The sequence below is a fragment of the Oncorhynchus mykiss genome, chromosome 6, assembly GCF_057628025.1.
Source record: "Oncorhynchus mykiss isolate SJ-2025 chromosome 6, ASM5762802v1, whole genome shotgun sequence".
Lineage (NCBI taxonomy): Eukaryota > Metazoa > Chordata > Actinopteri > Salmoniformes > Salmonidae > Oncorhynchus > Oncorhynchus mykiss.
In genome coordinates, this window is record NC_143027.1 from 74,664,295 (window position 1) to 74,690,657 (window position 26,363).

Below are 26,363 nucleotides of genomic sequence, written 5' to 3' on the forward strand. Positions count from 1 at the left end.
AGGAGCATGCCCAGGCGTTGTAGGGAGGTCATACAGGCATGTGGAGGCCACACACACTACTGAGCCTCATTTTGACTTGTTTTAAGGACTTTACATCAAAGTTGGATCAACATGTAGTGTTCTTTTCCACTTTAATTTTGAGTGTGACTCCAAATCCAGACCTCCATGGGTTGATAAATTGGATTTCCATTGATCATTTTTGTGTGATTTTGTTGTCAGCACATTCAACTATGTAAAGAAAAAAGTATTTAATAAGAATATTTCATTCATTCAGATCTAGGATGTGTTATTTTAGTGTTCCCTTTATTTTTTTGAGCAGTGTATTTAGTAGTCTTAATGTCACTTGTCTAATGTTTTTCGGACAGCCTGTTGCCCTAAACATGGAATTCTCCATTGTGGCTGTAGAGTTGAGAGATTCAGCTACACAATTAACATAAAGCTATGCCAGCTATTTACTAACAGGTTTACTCATTTACAAAAGACAAGGCTTTGAAGATACATATGACAAAATGTATTCAGTTTGCAGTGATTACACAACTCACTTTTAACGGTCTTGCTCATTATGTTAAAACCACTTCTGATGAAACAATTATGGCAGAATTATTTCCTGTCTGTCTAAGCACAGTAGAGCTGATGGTGACAGGAAGGGTTGCTGTCTGTCTCATAGAAATATAACTACTAGAATGGACATTTCCATTCAAGTTGTTGTTCTGTGATGGGGGACCGGCGGCCATATTGAGTGCCCCCAAACTTCCTGTAAAGCAGGAAGTTCAGCATTTAAAATGAAAATAGCTCACTTTCCAAATACAGAAATCGTCACGAAAAAAAGCCTTGTCTTTTGTAAATGAGCAAACCTGTTAGTAAATAGCTGGCATAGCTTTATGTTAATTGTGTAGCTGAATCTCTAAACTCTACAGCCACATTGGAGAATTCCATGGTTAGGGCAACAGGCCATCTGAAAAACATTACAGAAAAGTTACATATCTTGAAAACTTGAGTGCTGACAATCAAAACATTTTGGGACTATGTCAACAATGGACTAATGAAACAAATAACCAAAGATAGTTTTCCTTCAATGTGTGTTTTATTAACAGTCAACTCATGGTCTGTCTGCAGCTCTGAAAAGCCGCTCAGGTCGCTCCATCATCAATGGGAACTGGGCCATTGACCGGCCAGGGAAGTATGAGGGGGTGGGCACCATGTTCACCTACCGACGACCCAATGAGGTCACCAGCACCGCCGGGGAGTCCTTCCTGGCTGAAGGGCCAACCAATGAGATCCTGGATGTTTATGTATGTAACCAGTCAACTTGTATGTACAGTAAAATGTAGCTCATATTGGCACATATTTCTCTGTCAGTTTACACTGGCACATTGCGTTATAATTAACTTGTTTACTGAAGAATTTTTGCTCTGTCCTCAGGTGATCTACCAGCAGCCCAACCCAGGAGTGAGCTATGAATTCATCCTTCCCTCTGACAACCCTCCACAGCACCCCAACCACAGACCTGGAGGTGAGGCTCCCCATAGTTACTGATGCAACTGACTGGGACTGTATGGCCTAAATGAACTATTAGTCCACAAAGGGAGGGGGTCACAACCACTGATGGCGCTGCATCTCAATGACTGAGTTTTCCCCTGTTTATTTTGGCTGAAATACCATGTTCGATCTCCCAGGGAATACTCTGCATGGGCAAAGTGGGATTGACCACCGGGGCAACCCCAACCAGGAGGGGTACGATCCAGCAGGAGGGGGCAAATACCCTCCCCAGGTACCCAACAACCAGGTGCCAGCGGTCCAGCCACCCAAACGTCAGAGAGAATACAACTGGAAACTGTCTGGGGCAACAGAGTGTAGCGCCTCCTGTGGCAGAGGTAAGAAATGGCATGCATCTTTGTCGGAACTGAAGCCCCAAGAGGTCTCAACCTCTAATTGATACTAGTTGATCAACTAGGTTTAACAGATTCCCACAGTGAGTAGTGAAGATGCAGTATTGAGGCATGAACATCTAACGCTCTTCTGTGTATTGGTTTTCAGGTAGCAGGTACACCATCTTCCGCTGTGTCCACAGACTGAGCCATGAGCAGGTACCAGGGAACCAGTGTGACAGCAGCACCAGGCCCAGTTCACAGGAGGAGCCCTGCAACCTTCAGTCCTGCCCTGCCTTGTGAGAGACCCCTCTGTCTCAACTACACATTACATACTACACACACTGGTTCAATACATACACAGAGCTTTAGCAAAAGTCAGAAGACCCAGATTTCCTATAATTTTTATGAAAAGTTCCTTACCCGTTAAATTTATAGTTTAATAATTAGATCATAATTAGAATCTAATTGGACAATTGACCACATGTTTTATTAGCTATGTTGGGACCACATAGCTATTGTGTCCCTCTGAACATGGGGCCTTGTGTATCCTACTGTGCAGTTGGGACATTGGTGAGTGGTCGGAGTGCAGTAAGACATGTGGCCTGGGTATGCAGCACCGCCAGGTCTTGTGCAGGCAGGTGTATGCCAACCGGACCCTTAACGTCCACACCAGCCGCTGCCGCCACCTGGAGCAGCCCGAGACCACCAGCACCTGCCAGCTGAAAATCTGCAGCGAGTGGCAGATACGAACCGAGTGGAGCGCCGTGAGTGACAGCTGTCAATCAATATGCTTCAAATAGTATTTGTTTCAAATACTTTAGCTTGCTCGGCACATGGAACTATTAGAATAGTCTTAAAAGTGTAAACATACCCCACCCATCTGAGGCAGGCTCAATTCAAAGTACTCAAACAAGATTTAACATACTGTATTAAAATAATGTATCAGAAAGTACATGAACCCCAATTAGATAAATGTTATCATTCCTCTAAAGTTTCTAACATTCCTTATCATAAATTAAACCCAAGCAAGTATTCTATGGAGCATTTTCCCAGTTGTTTTCACAGACAACAGGTTACATTCATCAGAGAGAACTGACCCATGTTTACAGTGTGAGATGAACTGAACACTACCCCTATAGTATTTTACTGTCCCTCCTGTGTTTCCCCAGTGCTCTGTTCCCTGTGGCGTGGGCCAGAGGACCAGGGAGGTGCACTGTGTCAGCAACATGGGAGACTTTGTGTCAAACGAGGAGTGCAACATGAAGCTGCGACCCAGTGACAATGAGAACTGTGACATGGGGCCCTGTGCTAAAAGTTGGTTCTTCACTGATTGGGGGAATAAGGTGTGTAGGACTGAGGACATGGACTCTCACCATCACTCGCTAACACTTTTCTAACCTAATACTGTAGTAATTGTTTGATTGCATCTACTACAGTATTGTAGATGCAAGATTATAATTGAAGACAAATGGACTTGATACTAGCGTTAAAAACGAGGGTGATACTAGGGCCGGGATCCAATCAGATAGCGCTTTGTCAGCTTTGCACTTTTTAAAGGCAATGTTCCCCATTCACAGTAAACGCTGCATATGCCAGCTCAATTGGAAATTACCTTTGAAAGTGCGCTATACACAGATCTACCTCTGATCGGATTGAATCAAGGCATAGGTCAACTGTTTGTATTGTCACTTACCATGTCTTTGCTCTCTGCAGTGTTCTGCTGAGTGTGGGATGGGCATCCGGACCCGTGGCGTTCTGTGCCTGACCAATCACATTAGCAGCTTGCCTCTGGAAGGGTGTGGCCATGAGCGCCCCACTGACTCTCAGGTCTGTAATCACGGCCCCTGTGAGAGTCGCATCGAGTGGTTTACAGCCCCCTGGAGTCAGGTAAGACAGGACAACGCCGGGTCAAACTGGGCTTGTAGGGACACATCTGGGAAAAGATTAGGATGAGGATTTGCTGCAGATTTTACAGATGTCTCCTGCTCATTACTTACATTTTTGCTGATGTCTCATGTCAGTGTTGTATTACCTATCCCCACCCCAAAAAAGCATTTATTACCCCAGGACAGAAAGAGGAAGTCTCAAATGTTACAAATCCATTGTCCATTATTTCCACTTGAAGTAGATATTTAGTTCAGGACAAGGCTTAATCTCTGTCCAGGAAACCGTCCCTCTAAGTAAGGGGTACCTTCTATAACTCAGGTCGGCCAATCAACTGAGCCAGTGATGCCTTTTTCTTTTTCTTAAAAAAAACAAACATGTTGAAACAGTTCAGATGCCTCATGTCATGCCCATGTGTAGTATTACCTATGGTATTTTCTCCTTCCCCCAGTGTTCAACGGAGTGTGGCTCGGGCAGCCAGCAGAGGGCAGTGGTGTGTCTGATGAAGTCAGACGAGGGGTTCAATGTAATGCCGCCCTACGAATGTTCTTCTCTAGACAAGCCTCTTAATCAGCAGAGTTGCCACCTCAAGCCCTGTGGGGCCATGTGGTACCACACAGACTGGAGCGCTGTGAGTAACTGCACAAGCACATGCCCACACTCACAAGAAAAAACACACACACACGCTTTTATGTGGAGTTGTGAAATACACTCTCTTGAAAGCGTAATTGAAGAAAGGGAGAATGAGGTTTGAACTGTATTCTCTGTCCCTGCAGTGTTCTAAGACGTGTGAGGGGGGCTTCCGTGTGAGGGAGGTGCGCTGTCTGTCTGATGACATGCTTTCCAGTGAGGGCTGTGAAGAGGAGCTGAAACCAGTGGAGAGAGAGGAGTGCAACCCAGAGCCCTGCGTCCCACACATAGGTCAGTTACTACTGTGTAGTAAACATGGATCTGGGGCCAAGGCACCTCCGCTGGAATGTCATACAGTTGGATTGGTTAATGATGGCTGGTCTGGTCCTAACTACTGCCAGACAGTTTTAATGAGGGTTAGAGGGGAATTTAGTCTAAAATGGTTCAACATTAATGAAAATCTTATTCCATACAGAAAACTTGTGAAAATACTTAAAGATTTCTAAAACTTAAAATCACTGATATTATGATTATGATTGTTTTTCAGACGAGAACTGTCGAGACAAGTATTTCAACTGCAATGTGGTGGTCCAGGCACGTCTCTGTGTGTACGACTACTACAAGACAACCTGCTGTGCCTCCTGCACACGAGTGGCCCACAGACAGTCACAACACAGGGCACTCAGCTAGCCCCCTCCCCAGGCCTCAGACCTCTAGGGGGCCTGACACAGCGCCCAGAGCAGGCCCTCAGTTCCTGGGCCCAACACACTAACCCACAGTGGAGAGGACAGCCTAGAACCTGACTCTGGGTGGACACTGACTGGACACTATAATATGAGTGCTGAAAATACAGACGGAAAAACTGAAATACCGCAAAGAAAGGAAGTGAAAGCCCAACTTGTTTTTGGCATGTGAGGAGATTGCCAATGGGCAATACGGGAAACTGAATGGTTCGTGGAGGATGGTTGTGAAGGACACGTTTAACAGGGCTATGAGTGGAGGAGCTCTGGTGAGGCGATGATAGACAGGACACCAAACCGAAGAATATGGAACCACTTTATGGTCTGTAACCAGAATCCCCTCCAGTAAAAGTTCCTGTCTGGGTTTTTGTTGTGTTTCACGGGAAGCAGTTTGGCGCTGCCATTCACCTGAATGGGTTAAGGTCTTGAAAAAGGTCTTTGGCCGAAACGTTGATAGAATAAACAACGTGCAGAGGTGATATTGTGTGTGGGACTGCTACCACATCTGTGATGAGACTCTTGACTACCATGGCTCTCTTGGATAGCATTAAAGGAGAGGAAGATACAGTATTAAAGCAGAGCAAGATTCTGTTTGTTTTGCATAATGTATAGACTGTACACATTTTAATAAGCTTCTTTATGCTTTAAAATCCACAATATTTATGATCTAATTAACTACTTGTAGTATGAAGTTGCCCAAGCTTGCTCTTAAATCATCCCAATTATGAGGGCTCTATTCAATACTCTCCTACACAGCAGTTTAGTTGACCAAAGATTTCCCTATTTCACAGGAGGACGTGTCAAACAGTAATTGCTCAGTCCAGATCTATGGCTCTATTTAATCTGTACCGGTGAAGCGTTACAAACGGTGCAATATAAATGTTAAGGTCATTTCTGATTGAGCCAACATATGCAGTGTTTACCGTGATGCAGTCTCCGCTAATACGGAACATTGCCTTTAAATTTCAATCACGCTGTAACACTGAACTTCTGCGATACGGATTGAATAGAGCCCCAAGTGACAGCTCACCAGTTACACAGCAACCCTCTAACAAATTAAGCTCTAAAATGTTCATGTGTCGTTGTAGTGAATCATATATTTTGCATCACTGCTGTGTATATACAGAACCAGTCAAAAGTTTGGACACATCTACTCATTAAAGGATTTTTCTTTATTTTGACTATTTTCTACATTATAGAATAATAGTGAAGACATCAAAACTAAGAAATAACACAAGGAATCAGGTAGTTACCAAAAAAGGGTTAAACAAATCAAAATATATTTTATATTCTTCAAAGTAGCCACCCTTTGCCTTGATGACAACTTTGCACACTCTTGGCATTCTCTCAACTAGCTTCACCTGGAATGCTTTTCCAACAGTCTTGAAGGAGTTCCCACATATGCTGAGCACTTGTTGGCTGTTTTTCCTTCACTCTGCGGTCCAACTCATCCCAAACCATCTCAATTTGGTTGATTGTGGAGGCCAGGTCATCTGATGCAGCCCCCCATCACTCTCCTTCTTGGTCAAATAGCCCTTGCACAGCCTGGAGGTGTGTTGGGTCATTGTCCTGTTGTAAAAAAATATAGTTCTACTAAGCGGAAACCAGATGGGATGGCGTATTGCTGCAGAATGCTGTAGTAACCATGCTGGTTAAGTGTGCCTTGAATTCTAAATAAATCACAGACAGTGTCACCAGCAAAGCACCCCCACAGCATCACACCTCCTCCTCCATGCTTCACGGTGGGAAAAAACCCATCGGTGGGAAATAATCATCCGATCACCTACTCTGCGTTTCACAATTACTCATCAGACCAAGGCACAGATTTCCACCGGTCTAATGTCCATTGCTCGTGTTTCTTGGCCCAAGCAAATCTCTTCTTATTGGTGTCCTTCAGTAGTGGTTTCTTTGCAGCAATTTGACCATGAAGGCCTGATTTACACAGTCTCCTCTGAACAGTTGATGTTGAAATGTGTCTTTTACTTGAACTCTGTGAAGAATTTATTTGTACTCCAATTTATGATGCTGGTAACTCTAATGAACTTATCCTCTGCAGCAGAGCTAACTCTGGGTCTTCCTTTCTTGTGGCGGTCCTCATGAGAGCCAGTTTCATCATAGCGCTTTATGGTTTTTGCGACTGCACTTGAAGAAACTTTCAAAGTTCTTGACATTTTCCGGATTGACAGACCTTTGTGTCTTAAAGTAATGATGGACTGTCCTTTCTCTTTGCTTATTTGAACTGTTCTTGCCATACTATGGACTTGGTCTTTTGTCAAATAGGGCTGTCTTCTGTATACCCCTCTACCTTGTCACAAGACAACTGATTGGCTCAAACGGATTAAGGAAAGAAATTCCACAAATTAACTTAACAAGGCACAGCTGTTAATTGAAATGCATTCCAGCTGACTACCTCATGAAGCTGGTTGAGAGAATGCCAAGAGTGTGCAAATCTGTCAAGGCAAAGAGTGGCTACTTTGAAGAATCTCAAATATAGAATATATTTGGATTTGTTTAACACTTTTTCAGTAACTGCATGATTCCATGTGTCATTTCATAGTTATGTCTTCACTATTATTATACAATGTAGAATATAGTAAAAATAAAGAAAAACCCTTTAATGAGTAGGTGCGTTCAAACTTTTGACTGGTACTGTATGATTGAGTGAGTGAAGAAGTTGCTGAACTGAAGGCAATTCAGCAGGTCCTCCCAGTGCCTGAGCAGAACAGAAAGCCCTCTTTATTTATTTGTTGGGGTCCCCAGGGAGGGCGCTGGTTTATCGGCACCAGTGGCCCCTTTTGGCTGCAGGGTTAAAACGTCTGTTACCTCTCCACCAATCGCTGCCTAGGAAAGTGATGTAGGCATTCCAGAGCCCACTGGATGGTTAAAGCAGATGGTTAGAAATTCTAGAACACTATACTTCTTAAAGAGAAGGTAAAACTACTATATTTGCGTGAGATAAAAAGATTACGCCATTGTAAATTTTTAATGTTCATGTGGAGATTGAAACATTAATTCACTAAAAGGATACTGGGATATTCATGACACTTTTTAACTGCAGTAATGTACCACACTCTTCACAAATATATATATTTTTAAAGTACATTTGAGTAAATTGAAACTTTTACTCGGGTAGGCCTGGTAAACATCTAAACAAAGGTGATAAATTGACCATGCCAGTAAAGCATTATGCCCCACTATTTTGTCCTTTATCCTGTATTGTACCTCAAGAGCAATGAGTTCCCTTTTGATTGCATCCATCCTATTAACATTCACTGTAAGAAAAGGTTTTGAGGACATATTTATCATGGTTGATGTGTTCTCATCCTGTATGTATTGTATGTGTAATCAGATGTTACGTCTGGGATGGACTCTCTATAGGTAAAGACATGATAATACAGTGTATTCAATGCAACTTTGAGTTAAAGGGAATTAACTGAATTTGCCAACAGCCAAGTATTTAAATTGATGATTAACACCATCTTTCTTTTTATTTTTTAAATCAGACATGGTTTATGACAAATGCTATACTTTAGTATTTGGAATTCAAATGCAAACATCTGCAATGTACTGTACACTACTTCATAATTGAAATAGGAAAGGTTTGATTGGCAATTTTGGAGAGAATAGGTAAATAAATGTGTTTATACTTATTTAGTGCATATTTGTAGTCATTCCATTTATTTGAACACCAGTTCACTGGTGGTGTGAATCAAATCTGTAACAAATAAGGGCATCGATACAAGGCAACTCTTCTTACCAGAGCTACATGAACTTCAGAATGACTTAAGGACTCCATCTAGTGAAGACTGGCAGTATTACTACACAGTTGTAGTAAACCAACCCACTGTTCCATGACACTTTATGTTCCCTGGCATCTTAAAATGGAAGCACACGCTACAAATGTCACAGAACGCAAAACTGCAAATTGAGGGGTTTATTTACTTCAATTGCACTGTATTTTATGAGAATAGTATAAACGTACAAGAAAATAAAGTATCTATTACGCATAGTCATAAAGCAATTAACTAGGCACTGAAATATCGTCAACCGTCAACACTGTTTTTACGTGGCAAGATGGCCACAGCTGTTTAATTCACTGCATTTCTCAATAATCATCTTTATCACTAAGAGCTTCAAATAGTATAGGTAGTTTAACCTGCACTTGTGTACTAGTGTGTTAGGCTTCTGATACTGCATTCACTGAGATTAAACAGACACCTTTCAAGATTGAAAAGTTCTGCATTTAATCGATCCATTACTGATTATATATGGCATAATGTAGACAGGCAAGATATCATTAGAGAAACTGCATCCCTTATATCAGAAAACAGATATTCTCTCCACATTTAGGAGTGAAAATACCATTTGGTTAGATCAGCTCGGATATGAGCGACGTTATTTAGAAGGATTTCCCACGGTCGTCCATGAAAGCCTCAATCTCCTCCACTGTACGAGGGACACAGGTGAGCAGCTCCCTTCTGCTGGCAGTCACCGCAATGTTGTCCTCAATACGCACCTGGACAGAGGAGGGGAAAACATCCAGTAAGACACATTTGAGGGTCAGAGCCAAGGTTAATAATAAACAGTAGATAATTGTCAGGGGGGAGCAGTTATAGCAGAAGACTTAACAGAACAGCATAATGTGTATATTATTTGCTGCCATGGATTAGATTGAGACAAAGGGGTTTCTATGTGCAAGCTTTGGGTGATTAACGTTGACAGTAACACCAGCACATAAACTAATGAGTACAAACTGTCTGTGGATAGGTAAACGTACCCCTCCAAAGCTGCGGAAGCGGGTCAGCACTTCATTGTTGATGAAGCAGCTCTGGGCTGGGTTGGCCAAGGCCTGGTCCAGCAGGTGGTTGATGAAGTAGATACCAGGCTCCACAGTCAGGACCATGCGTTCCTGCACCAGACGGCCCATCCTCAAGCTCTTCAGACCGGGCTCGTTGACCTGCTCAATACCCTGTGTAACCAAGAACAAGCGGCATGACACGGACGTTAGCTTTGTCTAGAAGGAAAGACAGACATGTCTTTTTGGAAGTGTATTTAGAACTTCCTGTAGCACTGACCATTGATGAATAAAATACTGTATCTATCTCTCTGGTACTGACCTCTGGGTATCCGCCCACGTCGTGCACGTCGATGCCCAGCAGGTGTTCAGGGCATGAAGACAGAGCCCATGTGGACCTTCAGCATGTCCTCCACACTCCCACGCAGGATCCCAATCTTCACCAGCTCCTCTAGGTGAACCCGGTCACCTAGACGGTGCATCTCTGGCTACTTGACCTCTGAAACACAAGACCACCTTCAGTCAGGTTTTTAAATCGTAGGTTAAAAGATTAGTATGCAGGTGATAATGACCGGTGGTGAGGATATGGCATGTTCTGTGGTAGTCTTCAGTCTTCAACAACTCAATATTAGTCAAACCATAGAACAAATTAATATATTAAATGTATAATCATTCCTTGTGCCCAAGCTAAGTATGTACTGTATGTTCCGTGAATGCTTCCTCAATCCTGCCTGTGTACAGTAGGATCATAACTGGTTTAATGGCAGCCATGACAGCCCGTGATGACTTGAGCACAGCCTCATAGATGGCCTTCTGGTCTGGAGTGAACTTTCCATTGACTGGGAAGGAGCAGGTGATGTCAGAGGAGTAGCAGTAGTATTCTCCACCCATGTCAAACAGACTGCAAGGAAAAACAACACGTCACAGTTAGATCAGTGTTACTGCTCACCCAAAGGGCTCTACAGCCATTCCGGCATCATTATTTCCAAACATAAATCAGAGAAATTGTTCACAGCATGTACATCAGAATGAATACAAGTTTTGCCTTTCAAAGGTGCTCATGTGTCACCATGGGCGCTCCACACAGCCACTTTAAATCTCCATCAGTATCCCTATGCACACAGCAGCCTGACTTATGTTCAAAGCCAGTCCAAGCTATGCTCCGTCTATGAGCAAACCCATGGGAGAGCCACTCAGTGGTTCCAGCTGACAGCGAGAACAAAACAACACCCTACTATACTAATGACAGCAGGGGAGGTGTAGCTCTCTGAGATGTACAGTATTCCATTAAACAAAACAACACCCTACTATACTAATGACAGCAGGGGAGGTGTAGCTCTCTGAGATGTACAGTATTCCATTAAACAAAACAACAGATCACTGCAAGTGTTTTTGATATACAAATCCAAGACCAAATGAACACAGAATCGAATAAAACCAAGCAAACAACCCAAAAAGGACAATTGAGGAGTGGAATAACTTCACATCATGTGAAATGATCGCCGACTTACCACATCTCTCTGTCATCGATGGTCTTGTCATTGGGAGCTCCTGCATGGCCGTAGTGCAGGACTGAGCTGTTGTTTCCATTGTTGAAGATTTAAGCATACGAGTAGGTCATTATAGAGGCACTGAACACACGCCAGACAGAACAATAGCACCTCATTTCTGTACATCAAAATGTAACACGGATGTCACGCATTTCCGATATGTTCTCCATTAAATTAACCCATTTCTGTGTAGCAAAGGGAAGTGCCTTGCGTTCCACAGATACAGGTGTAGGAGGTGTGACTCATTCCCCCATGAGAGTAGCAGTAGTGCTGGAACAGGCTGCAACAGAAACACACTGACATGAGTGACCGTACACAAGAAGCTCCACAGTTCTAACAATGACAATATAGGAGGAAGTTTAATCAAGGGTTAACCTCCTTTTTGATATTGGTTAGCCTAGAATACAAGAAGAGAGTCATCTGAACCTCCCACCTTGAAGATCTCCATCGCCTGATACTTAACTGGAGGATAGTATAATAAAAGCATTTGGACTCATCTTCACTTGGTTATTGGTTTATTCACTGGAGACTTGAGTCAGTGATTACATATTCTCTGCTGCACGTTCTTTCTGCAGTCAATTAGTCAGATAGTGGGGCTGGCGAGGGGCACTGCTATAGTAGCTAAGATTATTTACATTCTTCAGCCACCCAGATGAAGGTTTAATTAAAAACACAAAAAGCTTCCAGCTAGAAACAGGAAATTGATTCAGCTCAGTGGGTGGCTGTTGCTACATTGTAAAATACACTCCCCTCCGTATGTATTTGGACAGTGATGCCATTTTTTACATTTGGCTCTATACTCCAGCATTTTAGGTTTGAGATCAAATGTTTCACGTGAGGTGACAGTAAAGAACGTCACCTTTTATTTTAGGGTATTTTCATGCTAAATGCATCTGTTTAACCATTTAGAAATTAAAGCACTTAATGTATTGTCCCCCCCATGTGAGGAAGTCATTAGTATTTGGACAAATGAGCTTATAGTGTTCCAAAGTAGTCAAAAGTTTATTATTTGCACGCAACGACTACATCAAACTTGTGACTCCACAAATTCATTGGATGCATTTGCAGTGTGTTTTGGATGATGTTTTGCCCAATAGTAATAGAAATAAAATGATTAGTCATCATTCAGTGAGTAGATAAGATATTTCGGAACAGTTCAAAATAAATCATGATAATGCCATGATTAAGAAAAATCATGAATGAATCATGAACAATGAATAATCAGCGAGATGCCGTTCAGAGGCTACAAAAAAAAACATGCTAACCTCTCACCATTACCAATAACAGGGGAGGATAGCATTTTTTTGGTGGGGGGGTGAGTATGATCTTTGTGCCTCTAACCTTTTCATTTTTCACGATTCATTCATGATGGTCGATTATCATGGTAGCATAACACATGAATATAGAAGTGTTTAGAAACATCTTCAATTCTTACTTATGATAAATGCATCCAACATGATTTTTGTCACAAGCTTGATGCAGTCATTGCATGCAAGGAATACGGGACCAAATACTACACTTTTGACTGCTTGAAAACACTATAAGTGAATTTGTCCAAATACTTATGACTTCAGTAGTGATCAGATCAGACGTGCTGTGAATGTAGTTTATCCAGAGGAACACACCTTGATAGATAAGGAACATACTGTTTTACCGTCACCTTCATGGTTAGACGGGACATAGTACGCCACCTCGTCATACAATATGCCTTTATACGGTACAAACAGTTCAATATAGCTGGCATACCCTTCATGATAACAAGCTCCACTCACCTCTCCATTTCATATTCTTTCTGTCCAGGTCTCACATGCTTCATGATCTGAGGAGAAAGACAACAGCACTTCAGGTTGGCTGTGCCTGTGATATACAAGGTTGCAAGTGGGAAATGATGCCTTCTTTTAGCTTTGATTATATTCATATATTACTCATTATAAAAAACATGGTGGGCTCCAAAAGTATTGGGACATTGACACATTTTTGGTTGTTTTGGCTCTGTGCTCGAGCACTTTGGTTAAAGTGCAGACTCCCAGCTTTAATTTGAGGGCATTTCCATCCATATCAGGTGAACCGTTTAGAAATTACAGCACTTGTTGTACATAGTCCCCCCATTTTAGGGGACAAATTAACTTATTAACTGTACATGTGTATTAAAGAAGTCAAAAGTTCAGTATTTGGTTCCATATTCCTAGCACGCAGTTATTACATGAAGCTTGTGTCTCTAGAAACTTGTTGGATGCATTTGCTGTTTGTTTTGGTTGTGTTTCAGATTATGTGGTGCCCAATATAAAGGAATGGTAAATAAAGTAGTGTCATTTTGGAGTCACTTTTATTGTACATACAGTGCCTTGCGAAAGTATTCGGCCCCCTTGAACTTTGCGACCTTTTGCCACATTTCAGGCTTCAAACATAAAGATATAAAACTGTATTTTTTTGTGAAGAATCAACAACAAGTGGGACACAATCATGAAGTGGAACGACATTTATTGGATATTTCAAACTTTTTTAACAAATCAAAAACTGAAAAATTGGGCGTGCAAAATTATTCAGCCCCCTTAAGTTAATACTTTGTAGCGCCACCTTTTGCTGCGATTACAGCTGTAAGTCGCTTGGGGTATGTCTCTATCAGTTTTGCACATCGAGAGACTGACATTTTTTCCCATTCCTCCTTGCAAAACAGCTCGAGCTCAGTGAGGTTGGATGGAGAGCATTTGTGAACAGCAGTTTTCAGTTCTTTCCACAGATTCTCGATTGGATTCAGGTCTGGACTTTGACTTGGCCATTCTAACACCTGGATATGTTTATTTTTGAACCATTCCATTGTAGATTTTGCTTTATGTTTTGGATCATTGTCTTGTTGGAAGACAAATCTCCGTCCCAGTCTCAGGTCTTTTGCAGACTCCATCAGGTTTTCTTCCAGAATGGTCTTGCATTTGGCTCCATCCATCTTCCCATCAATTTTAACCATCTTCCCTGTCCCTGCTGAAGAAAAGCAGGCCCAAACCATGATGCTGCCACCACCATGTTTGACAGTGGGGATGGTGTGTTCAGCTGTGTTGCTTTTACGCCAAACATAACGTTTTGCATTGTTGCCAAAAAGTTCAATTTTGGTTTCATCTGACCAGAGCACCTTCTTCCACATGTTTGGTGTGTCTCCCAGGTGGCTTGTGGCAAACTTTAAACAACACTTTTTATGGATATCTTTAAGAAATGGCTTTCTTCTTGCCACTCTTCCATAAAGGCCAGATTTGTGCAATATACGACTGATTGTTGTCCTATGGACAGAGTCTCCCACCTCAGCTGTAGATCTCTGCAGTTCATCCAGAGTGATCATGGGCCCCTTGGCTGCATCTCTGATCAGTCTTCTCCTTGTATGAGCTGAAAGTTTAGAGGGACGGCCAGGTCTTGGTAGATTTGCAGTGGTCTGATACTCCTTCCATTTCAATATTATCGCTTGCACAGTGCTCCTTGGTATGTTTAAAGCTTGGGAAATCTTTTTGTATCCAAATCCGGCTTTAAACTTCTTCACAACAGTATCTCGGACCTGCCTGGTGTGTTCCTTGTTCTTCATGATGCTCTCTGCGCTTTTAACGGACCTCTGAGACTATCACATTGCAGGTGCATTTATACGGAGACTTGATTACACACAGGTGGATTGTATTTATCATCATTAGTCATTTAGGTCAACATTGGATCATTCAGAGATCCTCACTGAACTTCTGGAGAGAGTTTGCTGCACTGAAAGTAAAGGGGCTGAATAATTTTGCACGCCCAATTTTTCAGTTTTTGAGTTGTTAAAAAAGTTTGAAATATCCAATAAATGTCGTTCCACTTCATGATTGTGTCCCACTTGTTGTTGATTCTTCACAAAAAAATACAGTTTCATATCTTTATGTTTGAAGCCTGAAATGAGGCAAAAGGTCGCAAAGTTCAAGGGGGCCGAATACTTTCGCAAGGCACTGTAAGAATAGAAGTTAAAGTTTTATAGCCCATGTCCCTTCACAGAGCGGGCCACTGATTGGGCTGCTCAATCAGTGGCCCGCCCTGTGAAGGGACATGGGCTATAAAACTTTTCAAACACGCCCTCCTCCCCCTTCCTATATAAGCCCTTGACGACAACATAACTTCCTGTTCCGATGATGTGAGGACGACGGTCCTATGTCAGAATAACTACAGAACGAAGCCAACATCAGCGTGAGCTTTGGTTGAGAATGGTATGAACCTAATGAAACCCAATGTTGTATTGCTGATTCAACTTGTTAGCCAGGGTTCGTGCAGATAAAATAATTTACAACTTTCAGATGAGACTGAATTGAGGTGACGATTGATATTGACGGCTATTGATGTAAAATATTACTAGGTCTTTAAGTGTTTATTCGGAAGATAACAGCTCTATAAATATTATTTTGTGGTGCCCGACTCTCTAGTTAATTACATTGACATGATTAGCTCAATCAGGTAATAGTAATTACGGAGAAGTTATTTTATACAATAGCATGTCATGTCACTTATTCCGGCATAGCCAAAGACATAACACAGGTATGTCTGTCTGTCCTGCAGGATTTTACCTCTTTATGGGCTTCACTGGAAATCCGGTTAGTGTATCGCAGAACCTCCAGCTCCATGTCAGTCTTAGTCAGCCGGCTGCAGGAAGAGAAGGAACAAGGAGTCAAGGGCCTCTTAGATCAATATGCCAGGTGTATATTTCTATATTATAAACTGAGTGGTTTGAGCCCTGAATGCTGATTTGCTGAAAGCCGTGGTATATTAGACCGTATACCACATGTATGACAAAACATTACTTTTTACTGCAATAACGTTGGTAACCAGCTTATAATAGCATTAATGCACCTCAGGGTTTGTGGTATATGGCCAATATACCACAGCTATGCGTGGTATATTGGCCATAACCTGCGTTGTGCATAAGAACAGCCCTTAGCCGCGGTATATTGGTCATATACCGCACCTCCTCTGGCCGTTTTGCTTAATTCTATCATGCACAAACACTGGCTTATAGCACCCAGCCAGAAACAAAATAATGATGATGAAAGCTAAAGCTCTGTGTTTATGTGTGTGCTTTATATTTGGTAGCTCATAATGAATGCAGAAATAATACCTGTATTACTCATCCATTCCACACTGCCGGAGGAGCCTTACACTCCCCTCTTTATCTTTCAGGAAAATCAGCTTTTTACCATATTGTTAGTGAGGTGATTTTCTGATTCTATTCTTGGTCATGGTTTCTACCACCATTTATGTATTAATGATTCTGCCAGGTCAGTTGTAAATGAGAACTTGTTCTCAACTGGCCAAACTGGGTTTTTAAAATGTTATTCTCTACACATTAGAGATGCAGTCAACACCTCAGATGACTCAGTGTGAAACAGCCACAGACTAATAAGACTTTACAAAAATAGTTCCACATTACAGAAAAGAAGCAGCAACCACAAGCTGGATATAGTATCATACAGTACTTACCATTCCACAATGACTGGATGCAGAAGAGTGTTGTTCACTTGGAATCTGAAGTATCAGACACAAGATCATATTTATCAAGGTAAAATATTCAACCAAATATATTAGAAATACCAGTTTGATTCAAATGGATATCAATTGATGCCAATTAAACATACTGACTGATTCCTTCAAAGGAGGCTTCGTAGCAGATACTTCCACTATCTGTGTTCTGTCCACGCTGGAATAAACATAATACAATTACCAGGCCCACTTTCAAGTCTCTGACACAATCGGTTTTAATGAGAAGGCCTAAGGAGTATTCTTAGAGTGTCTTTGTGAGTCCATGATGCTGAAAGTGGTAGGCTGTCTCCTGAGGCTGATCACATTCACATATAGTTTGAGTTACAGTCACTGACTCACTCTCCCATCCACAAGAGGTATGTGGCAGGGTCTACAGTCAATCACGGATTACAAAAATAAAACCAGCCCAGTCACGGACCAGGATGCCTTGCTCCCAGGCAGACTAAATAACTTTTTTGCCCGCTTTGAGGACAATACAGTGCCACTGACACGGCCCGCAAACAAAACATGCGGACTCTCCTTCACTGCAGCCGAGGTGAGTAAAACATTTAAACGTGTTAACCCTTGCAAGGCTGCAGGCCCAGACGGCATCCCCAGCCGCGCCCTCAGAGCATGCGCAGACCAGCTGGCTGGTGTGTTTACGGACATATTCAATCAATCCCTTTCCCAGTCTGCTGTACCCACATGCTTCAAGAGGGCCACCATTGTTCCTGTTCCCAAGAAAGCTAAGGTAACTGAGCTAAACGACTACCGCCCCCGTAGCACTCACTTCCGTCACCATGAAGTGCTTTGAGAGACTAGTCAAGGACCATATCACCTCCACCCTACCTGACACCCTAGACCCACTCCAATTTGCTTACCGCCCAAATAGGTCCACAGACGATGCAATCTCAACCACACTGCACACTGCCCTAACCCATCTGGACAAGAGGAATACCTATGTGAGAATGCTGTTCATCGACTACAGCTCAGCATTTAACACCATAGTACCCTCCAAACTCATCATCAAGCTCGAGACCCTGGGTCTCGACCCCGCCCTGTGCAACTGGGTACTGGACTTCCTGACGGGCCACCCCCAGGTAGTGAGGGTAGGTAACAACATCTCCACCCCACTGATCCTCAACACTGGGGCCCCACAAGGGTGCGTTCTGAGCCCTCTCCTGTACTCCCTGTTCACCCACGCCTCCAACTCAATCATCAAGTTTGCGGACGACACAACAGTGGTAGGCTTGATTACCAACAACGACGAGACGGCCTACAGCGAGGAGGTGAGGGCCCTCGGAGTGTGGTGTCAGGAAAATAACCTCACACTCAACAACAAAACTAAGGAGATGATTGTGGACTTCAGGAAACAGCAGAGGGAACACCCCCCTATCCACATCGATGGAACAGTAGTGGAGAGGGTAGTAAGTTTTAAGCTCCTCGGCGTACACATCACAGACACATTGAATTGGTCCACCCACACAGACAGCATCGTGAAGAAGGCGCAGCAGCGCCTCGTCAACCTCAGGAGGCTGAAGAAATTTGGCTTGTCACCAAAAGCACTCACAAACTTCTACAGATGCACAATCGAGAGCATCCTGTCGGGCTGTATCACTGCCTGGTACGGCAACTGCTCCGCCCACAACCGTAAGGCTCTCCAGAGGGTAGTGAGGTCTGCACAACGCATCACCGGGGGCAAACTACCTGCCCTCCAGGACACCTACAGCACCCGATGTCACAGGAAGGCCACAAAGATCATCAAGGACAACAACCAACCGAGCCACTGCCTGTTCACCCCGCTATCATCCAGAAGGCGAGGTCAGTACAGGTGCATCAAAGCTGGGACCGAGAGACTGAAAAACAGCTTCTATCTTTTTAAAAGAATCTGAATGGTAGGCCTCAGCTTGTTTTTTTGACTGCAAACGTGATCTTGACTGAAAAGGTTGGTGACCACTGCAGTAGAGTATTGATATACTATTTTTGACAATATAGTGCCTTGCGAAAGTATTCGGCCCCCTTGAACTTTGCGACCTTTTGCAACATTTCAGGCTTCAAACATAAAGATATAAAACTGTATTTTTTTTGTGAAGAATCAACAACAAGTGGGACACAATCATGAAGTGGAACGACATTTATTGGATATTTCAAACTTTTTTAACAACTCAAAAACTGAAAAATTGGGCGTGCAAAATTATTCAGCCCCTTTACTTTCAGTGCAGCAAACTCTCTCCAGAAGTTCAGTGAGGATCTCTGAATGATCCAATGTTGACCTAAATGACTAATGATGATAAATACAATCCACCTGTGTGTAATCAAGTCTCCGTATAAATGCACCTGCACTGTGATAGTCTCAGAGGTCCGTTAAAAGCGCAGAGAGCATCATGAAGAACAAGGAACACACCAGGCAGGTCCGAGATACTGTTGTGAAGAAGTTTAAAGCCGGATTTGGATACAAAAAGATTTCCCAAGCTTTAAACATACCAAGGAGCACTGTGCAAGCGATAATATTGAAATGGAAGGAGTATCAGACCACTGCAAATCTACCAAGACCTGGCCGTCCCTCTAAACTTTCAGCTCATACAAGGAGAAGACTGATCAGAGATGCAGCCAAGGGGCCCATGATCACTCTGGATGAACTGCAGAGATCTACAGCTGAGGTGGGAGACTCTGTCCATAGGACAACAATCAGTCGTATATTGCACAAATCTGGCCTTTATGGAAGAGTGGCAAGAAGAAAGCCATTTCTTAAAGATATCCATAAAAAGTGTTGTTTAAAGTTTGCCACAAGCCACCTGGGAGACACACCAAACATGTGGAAGAAGGTGCTCTGGTCAGATGAAACCAAAATTGAACTTTTTGGCAACAATGCAAAACGTTATGTTTGGCGTAAAAGCAACACAGCTGAACACACCATCCCCACTGTCAAACATGGTGGTGGCAGCATCATGGTTTGGGCCTGCTTTTCTTCAGCAGGGACAGGGAAGATGGTTAAAATTGATGGGAAGACGGATGGAGCCAAATACAGGACCATTCTGGAAGAAAACCTGATGGAGTCTGCAAAAGACCTGAGACTGGGACGGAGATTTGTCTTCCAACAAGACAATGATCCAAAACATAAAGCAAAATCTACAATGGAATGGTTCAAAAATAAACATATACAGGTGTTAGAATGGCCAAGTCAAAGTCCAGACCTGAATCCAATCGAGAATCTGTGGAAAGAACTGAAAACTGCTGTTCACAAATGCTCTCCATCCAACCTCACTGCGCTCGAGCTGTTTTGCAAGGAGGAATGGGAAAAAATGTCAGTCTCTCGATGTGCAAAACTGATAGAGACATACCCCAAGCGACTTACAGCTGTAATCGCAGCAAAAGGTGGCGCTATAAAGTATTAACTTAAGGGGGCTGAATAATTTTGCACGCCCAATTTTTCAGTTTTTGATTTGTTAAAAAAGTTTGAAATATCCAATAAATGTTGTTCCACTTCATGATTGTGTCCCACTTGTTGTTGATTCTTCACAAAAAAAATATCTTTATATCTTTATGTTTGAAGCATGAAATGTGGCAAAAGGTCGCAAAGTTCAAGGGGGCCGAATACTTTTGCAAGGCACTGTATATCAATTCTATGACTGCAAGTATCAATTCTCTCTCTTATTTTGCAAGGTTGTTAATGTTAGCTAGTGCTAGTTAGCTCGTCTTCAATCTTACTTTTAAATGGTGAGGCAACATGTTTTCAGCACTTGACTAATCAAAATTAGTATTTTATTAAAATGTGTTTTATTATGCCTCTCTCCTTTATTATGCCTCTCTCCTGTCCCTCTGCAGCAGACATATAGTGAGCTATATTTATTTAACATCGAATTGTGATAAATCGTGATACATATAGAATCATGATACATATAGAATCGTGATACATATGGAATCGCAGTACATATTGTATCGGCACCTAGCTACTGTAAGTATCGTGATAATATCGTATCGTGAAGTCCCTGGCAATTATTTCAGAAACAACCCCTCTGTAGAGAGACTAGCTAATAGTACCCACAAACTGGAGCTGTAACCACCTATTATTTCACTATTCTGCGAGTAAATTTCAAGTTAGACATGCATAGTTAGTTAGTTACCTGGCAAAGTTGCGGATTGATGCCTGACTGCCAGCCTGCAAAAAGTATGCCGCTCTTTTCTTATGTTTGTCAGCAAGCCCCGTTAACGAGAGTTAGCTTAGTTGATCAGGTTTATGCAGATAGCTAGCGAGCTAACAATTTATGCATTATAATTTGTTCAATTCAGAATCAGTGGCCAAGTACGCTTAACACAAAGATAAACCATAGAAATAATACAGAACAGAATATATACTCACTCCTGTCGTGCAGCCATGTTGTTCAAGACTGTGACACGTGTCTTCGCTTGTGAAGCCGATCAGCTGATTTTGGCTGAAGCGAGTGAGTGCTGATCAAAATGTTTCAAAATGTGTGTCGGCATTATGTGATATCAAGCTGCGAACCTGAATGATGCTTGAAATAGTATGGCAATTTATTTGATCCACTAACTTGAAATATATGTTAGTATTGCATTGCAAGGTCTTTATAACTGTCTATCAGAAACCCCCCAGGGAGTTGTTTCCGTTTCAAATCCACTATTTTTTTTTTATCAGTAAACATCACACAACATATGTTTGTGTTGGATATATATACTGTTCAGCTTTAAGTTTTTATTATGAACCAACTTTTGAGGTGTTATTTCATTCTCAATTTCATTGTCACTCTTCAGTGAATATTCTTGATATATTTTCTCACTGAGAACTTCTACAGAGGTCTGTTCTAGTGCCCATCCCACACAAGTTATGTAACTTATTATGTATGGCCTTTCTTTTATCAGAACCAGCAATTATTTCAACACTTAGTTCAAGGTATAGATATAGCCCCTGGTTCACTCCAGACCTGACTGCCCTCGACCAGCACAAAAACATCCTGTGGCGGACTGCACTAACATCGAATAGTCCCCGCGATGTGCAACTGTTCAGGGAAGTCAGGAACCAATACACACAGTCAGTCAGGAAAGCTAAAGCCAACTTCTTCAGGCAGAAGTTTGCATCCTGTAGCTCCAACTCCAAAAAGTTCTGGGACACTGTGAAGTCCATGGAGAACAAGAGCACCTCCTCCCAGCTGCCCACTGCACTGAGGCTAGGTAACACGGTCACCACCGATAAATCCATGATTATCGAAAACTTCAACAAGCATTTCTCAACGGCTGGCCATGCCTTCCGCCTGGCTACTCCAACCTCGGCCAACAGCTCCCCCCCCCCCCCCCCCCCCCCGCAGCTACTCGCCCAAGCCTCTCCAGGTTCTCCTTTACCCAAATCCAGATAGCAGATGTTCTGAAAGAGCTGCAAAACCTGGACCCGTACAAATCAGCTGGGCTTGACAATCTGGACCCTCTATTCCTGAAACTATCCGCCGCCATTGTCGCAACCCCTATTACCAGCCTGTTCAACCTCTCTTTCATATCGTCTGAGATCCCCAAGGATTGGAAAGCTGCCGCAGTCATCCCAAAGGGGGCGACACCCTGGACCCAAACTGTTACAGACCTATATCCATCCTGCCCTGCCTATCTAAGGTCTTCGAAAGCCAAGTCAACAAACAGGTCACTGACCATCTTGAATCCCACCGTACCTTCTCCGCTGTGCAATCTGGTTTCCGAGCCGGTCACGGGTGTACCTCAGCCACGCTCAAGGTACTAAACGATATCATAACCGCCATCGATAAAAGACAGTACTGTGCAGCCGTCTTCATAGACCTTGCCAAGGCTTTCGACTCTGTCAATCACCGTATTCTTATCGGCAGACTCAGTAGCCTCGGTTTTTCGGATGACTGCCTTGCCTGGTTCACCAATTACTTTGCAGACAGAGTTCAGTGTGTCAAATCGGAGGGCATGCTGTCCGGTCCTCTGGCAGTCTCTATGGGGGTGCCACAGGGTTCAATTCTCGGGCCGACTCTTTTCTCTGTATATATCAATGATGTTTCTCATGCTGCGGGCGATTCCCTGATCCACCTCTACGCAGACGACACCATTCTATATACTTCCGGCCCGTCCTTGGACACTGTGCTATCTAACCTCCAAACGAGCTTCAATGCCATACAGCACTCCTTCCGTGGCCTCCAACTGCTCTTAAACGCTAGTAAAACCAAATGCATGCTTTTCAACCGTTCGCTGCCTGCACCCGCACGCCTGACCAGCATCACCACCCTGGATGGTTCCGACCTTGAATATGTGGACATCTATAAGTACCTAGGTGTCTGGCTAGACTCTAAACTCTCCTTCCAGACCCATATCAAACATCTCCAATCGAAAATCAAATCAAGAGTCGGCTTTCTATTCCGCAACAAAGCCTCCCTCACTCACGCCGCCAAACTTACCCTAGTAAAACTGACTATCCTACCGATCCTCGACTTCGGCGATGTCATCTACAAAATTGCTTCCAACACTCTACTCAGCAAACTGGATGCAGTTTATCACAGTGCCATCCGTTTTGTCACTAAAGCACCTTATACCACCCACCACTGCGACTTGTATGCTCTAGTCGGCTGGCCCTCGCTACATATTCGTCGCCAGACCCACTGGCTCCAGGTCATCTACAAGTCCATGCTAGGTAAAGCTCCGCCTTATCTCAGTTCACTGGTTACGATGGCAACACCCACCGGTAGCACGCGCTCCAGCAGGTGTATCTCACTGATCATCCCTAAAGCCAACACCTCATTTGGCCGCCTTTCGTTCCAGTTCTCTGCTGCCTGTGACTGGAACGAATTGCAAAAATCGCTGAAGTTGGAGACTTTTATCTCCCTCACCAACTTCAAACATCTGCTATCTGAGCAGCTAACCGATCGCTGCAGCTGTACATAGTCTATTGGTAAATAGCCCACCCATTTTCACCTACCTCATCCCCATACTGTTTTTATTTATTTATTTTTCTGCTCTTTTGCACACCAATATCTCTACCTGTACATAACCATCTGATCATTTATCACTCCAGTGTTAATCTGCATAATTGTAAATATTTGCCTACCTTCTCATGCCTTTTGCACACAATGTATATATAGACTCCCCTTTTTTCTACTGTGTTATTGACTTGTTAATTGTTTACTCCATGTGTAACTTTGTGTTGTCTGCTCACACTGCTATGCCTTATCTTGGCCAGGTCGCAGTTGCAAATGAGAACTTGTTCTCAACTAGCCTACCTGGTTAAATAAAGGTGAAATAAAAATAAAAATAAATAAAGGTCCAAGAAAGCAGACACTGTGTGACTGAGGCTGCATTTCTGTTGTCAAAAGATCTGATTGGTCAAAATACCCATTAGTGGCAAAAATATCTGAATTGGGCTGCCTGTCTGTCATAAATTGAAAATGCATCCCAGACCTAACAATATTGACTATTACTGATATGCCCCACTTGGATTAGGAGGGCAGTGGGGTGAATTTGTCTCAACTGCACAGATGAATGTAACCCATTTGAGAACTTATTACAGTGTAATTATAATCTAATAACCCATGTTAATGTGTACTATTGTGAGGTTCTGTGTTATACACTATAGCCCTTACCATATCATATGTGATGGAATATTATTTGCTGTTGGCTTGTGTGGGTATGTATATGTGTTATGCAACATAGCTGACTTGAGACATTGTTAACAGTTTCAGGGCCATGGGCCTTTCTCATGATGGAAAGTGCAGACTCCCAGCTTTAATTTGAGGGCATTTCCATCCATATCAGGTGAACCGTTTAGAAATTGAGACTCTAATTAATCAGTGCCTGCGGCCCAAACACTTAAAAGACACCCTATCCCCTCAGCCCTCAAATTAAGTGGACACTTCTGATGACGTCTGACGAGTATACACTTGCAAGGCAAGGGGCGAGGGAGGGAGGTAGGAATTATTTTTAAATCGGAAGTCCGAAATTCCTTACTCGTTCATCCCGTGATGATTGTGTTTTCAGCCACCGGTAGGTTGTGGGTGCTTTATATGCGCTACAGTCAATTATGAGTGCATGTCTACTTATATTAAATATATCATTATTAATATACGCCTACTGTATGATAGCTAGCAAATTAATTAGCTAACTACCGTTAGCTTGCCTAGCTGGAACTTCTGAAGAAGGAACATTTTTTATTTCTACAATTTCCAAAAGATAACCAAACAAAAACATATTTACTTTTTACGCGGCTTGTTTGTGCCGTCATGTGCATTAGTAGCACAATTTCGAACTTATTTGCATTAGTTTTTACTTACAATTGTATGTTGACTTCTCCATTGATATTTTTTTTTAAAGTTTTCACGGACTTAAATTATGGGGAGTTTCAGGCCCTGAAGTGAACATAATTGTACACTTGCAAAGCCTATCTAAAAACAAACGCTGAGGGGTTTACGCTGTAAACTTCCCTTGCTTGGCTAATCATTTAGAACCTACTCCAAGATGGCGACGTTGATTCCCCCAAGGGTAGACGAGGATGTGTCTTTTGTTTGGACAGCAGACAGTGTCTCACCCTGGATGGTTCAGGAAGTACTGACATCTACTGACGTCCTGCACGTCGATGCCCAGCAGGTATCCCAGGCCATGGGACATGAAGACAGAGCCCATGTGGACCTTCAGCATGAACTCCACACTCCCAAGCAGGATCCCAATCTTTACCAACTCCTGCAGAACCCGGTCAGCCAGACAGTGCATCTCTGTCCACTTGACCTCTGAAACACAAGACTTGTTTTGTGGACAGGATCTAGTATTCACTATTAAAGGTATAGCCCATTTGATTTGCTCACAAGCATATATGGATGAAGGGAGCTGACACTTGATTTAGACATATTTGTAAGTATGCATGTGTTTAATGAGAGCCATGATGGTCCGTGATGACTTCAACAAAGCCTCAGAGTGTTTTTCTCCACCCATGTCAAACAGATAATAAATTGTTCCCAGCATGCACATCAGAATGGATAAAAGTTTTGAGCGGAGGCGGTTTGCCTTTCAAAGGTGCTCATGTTGTGTCACCATGGGCGCTCCAAACAGCCACTTTAAATCTCCATCAGTATCCCTATGCACGCAGCAGCCTGCCTCAGGTTCAAATACAGTCAAGCTGTGCTATGTTTATGAATAAACCCATGGGAGAGCCACTCAGGGCTACAAGACTAAAGGATCCATCTTTTGTGTATCAATATTTAAAACCTGCTCAACTTTCAACCTCTAAGACAAACGTTCATGAAGAATCCAGTGGGCATGTTAAAGAGGCTGTCCAAGAGTTCCCCTTTCAAACACCATCATCTTTTTAATACCCTCTTAGATGTTTAGTTCTGGACCAGTTCCGACTGACAAATAATGCCAAAAAGCCCAATCT

At 42.8% G+C, this 26,363-nt stretch overlaps 1 protein-coding gene and 1 pseudogene across 4 annotated transcripts in view; one reads left to right on the forward strand and one right to left on the reverse strand.

The window, feature by feature from the left end:
• LOC110526579 (thrombospondin type-1 domain-containing protein 4) overlaps window positions 1-8,784 on the forward strand; it is a 57,055-nt gene extending 48,271 nt beyond the window's left edge. For all 3 annotated transcript variants that reach the window (XM_090238860.1, XM_090238861.1, XM_021607670.3), the window contains 10 exons: window positions 1,117-1,292; window positions 1,423-1,513; window positions 1,677-1,874; window positions 2,038-2,167; window positions 2,431-2,635; window positions 3,041-3,214; window positions 3,585-3,758; window positions 4,207-4,386; window positions 4,532-4,676; window positions 4,933-8,784. In XM_090238860.1, coding sequence (XP_090094986.1) covers window positions 1,117-1,292; window positions 1,423-1,513; window positions 1,677-1,874; window positions 2,038-2,167; window positions 2,431-2,635; window positions 3,041-3,214; window positions 3,585-3,758; window positions 4,207-4,386; window positions 4,532-4,676; window positions 4,933-5,075 — 1,616 coding nt within the window. In that variant the 3' untranslated portion in view covers window positions 5,076-8,784. The remainder of the gene's footprint in view (window positions 1-1,116; window positions 1,293-1,422; window positions 1,514-1,676; window positions 1,875-2,037; window positions 2,168-2,430; window positions 2,636-3,040; window positions 3,215-3,584; window positions 3,759-4,206; window positions 4,387-4,531; window positions 4,677-4,932) is intronic.
• Window positions 6,563-25,702, reverse strand: LOC110526965 (xaa-Pro dipeptidase-like; annotated as a pseudogene). Its single transcript, XR_016496973.1, has 10 exons — window positions 25,521-25,702; window positions 16,946-16,990; window positions 16,036-16,111; window positions 13,243-13,289; window positions 11,685-11,750; window positions 11,432-11,512; window positions 10,674-10,821; window positions 10,243-10,417; window positions 9,903-10,094; window positions 6,563-9,641 (listed from the first exon to the last, which is right to left on the reverse strand). The product of XR_016496973.1 is annotated as a xaa-Pro dipeptidase-like (transcript).
• Between the last annotated feature and the right edge of the window lie 661 nt (window positions 25,703-26,363).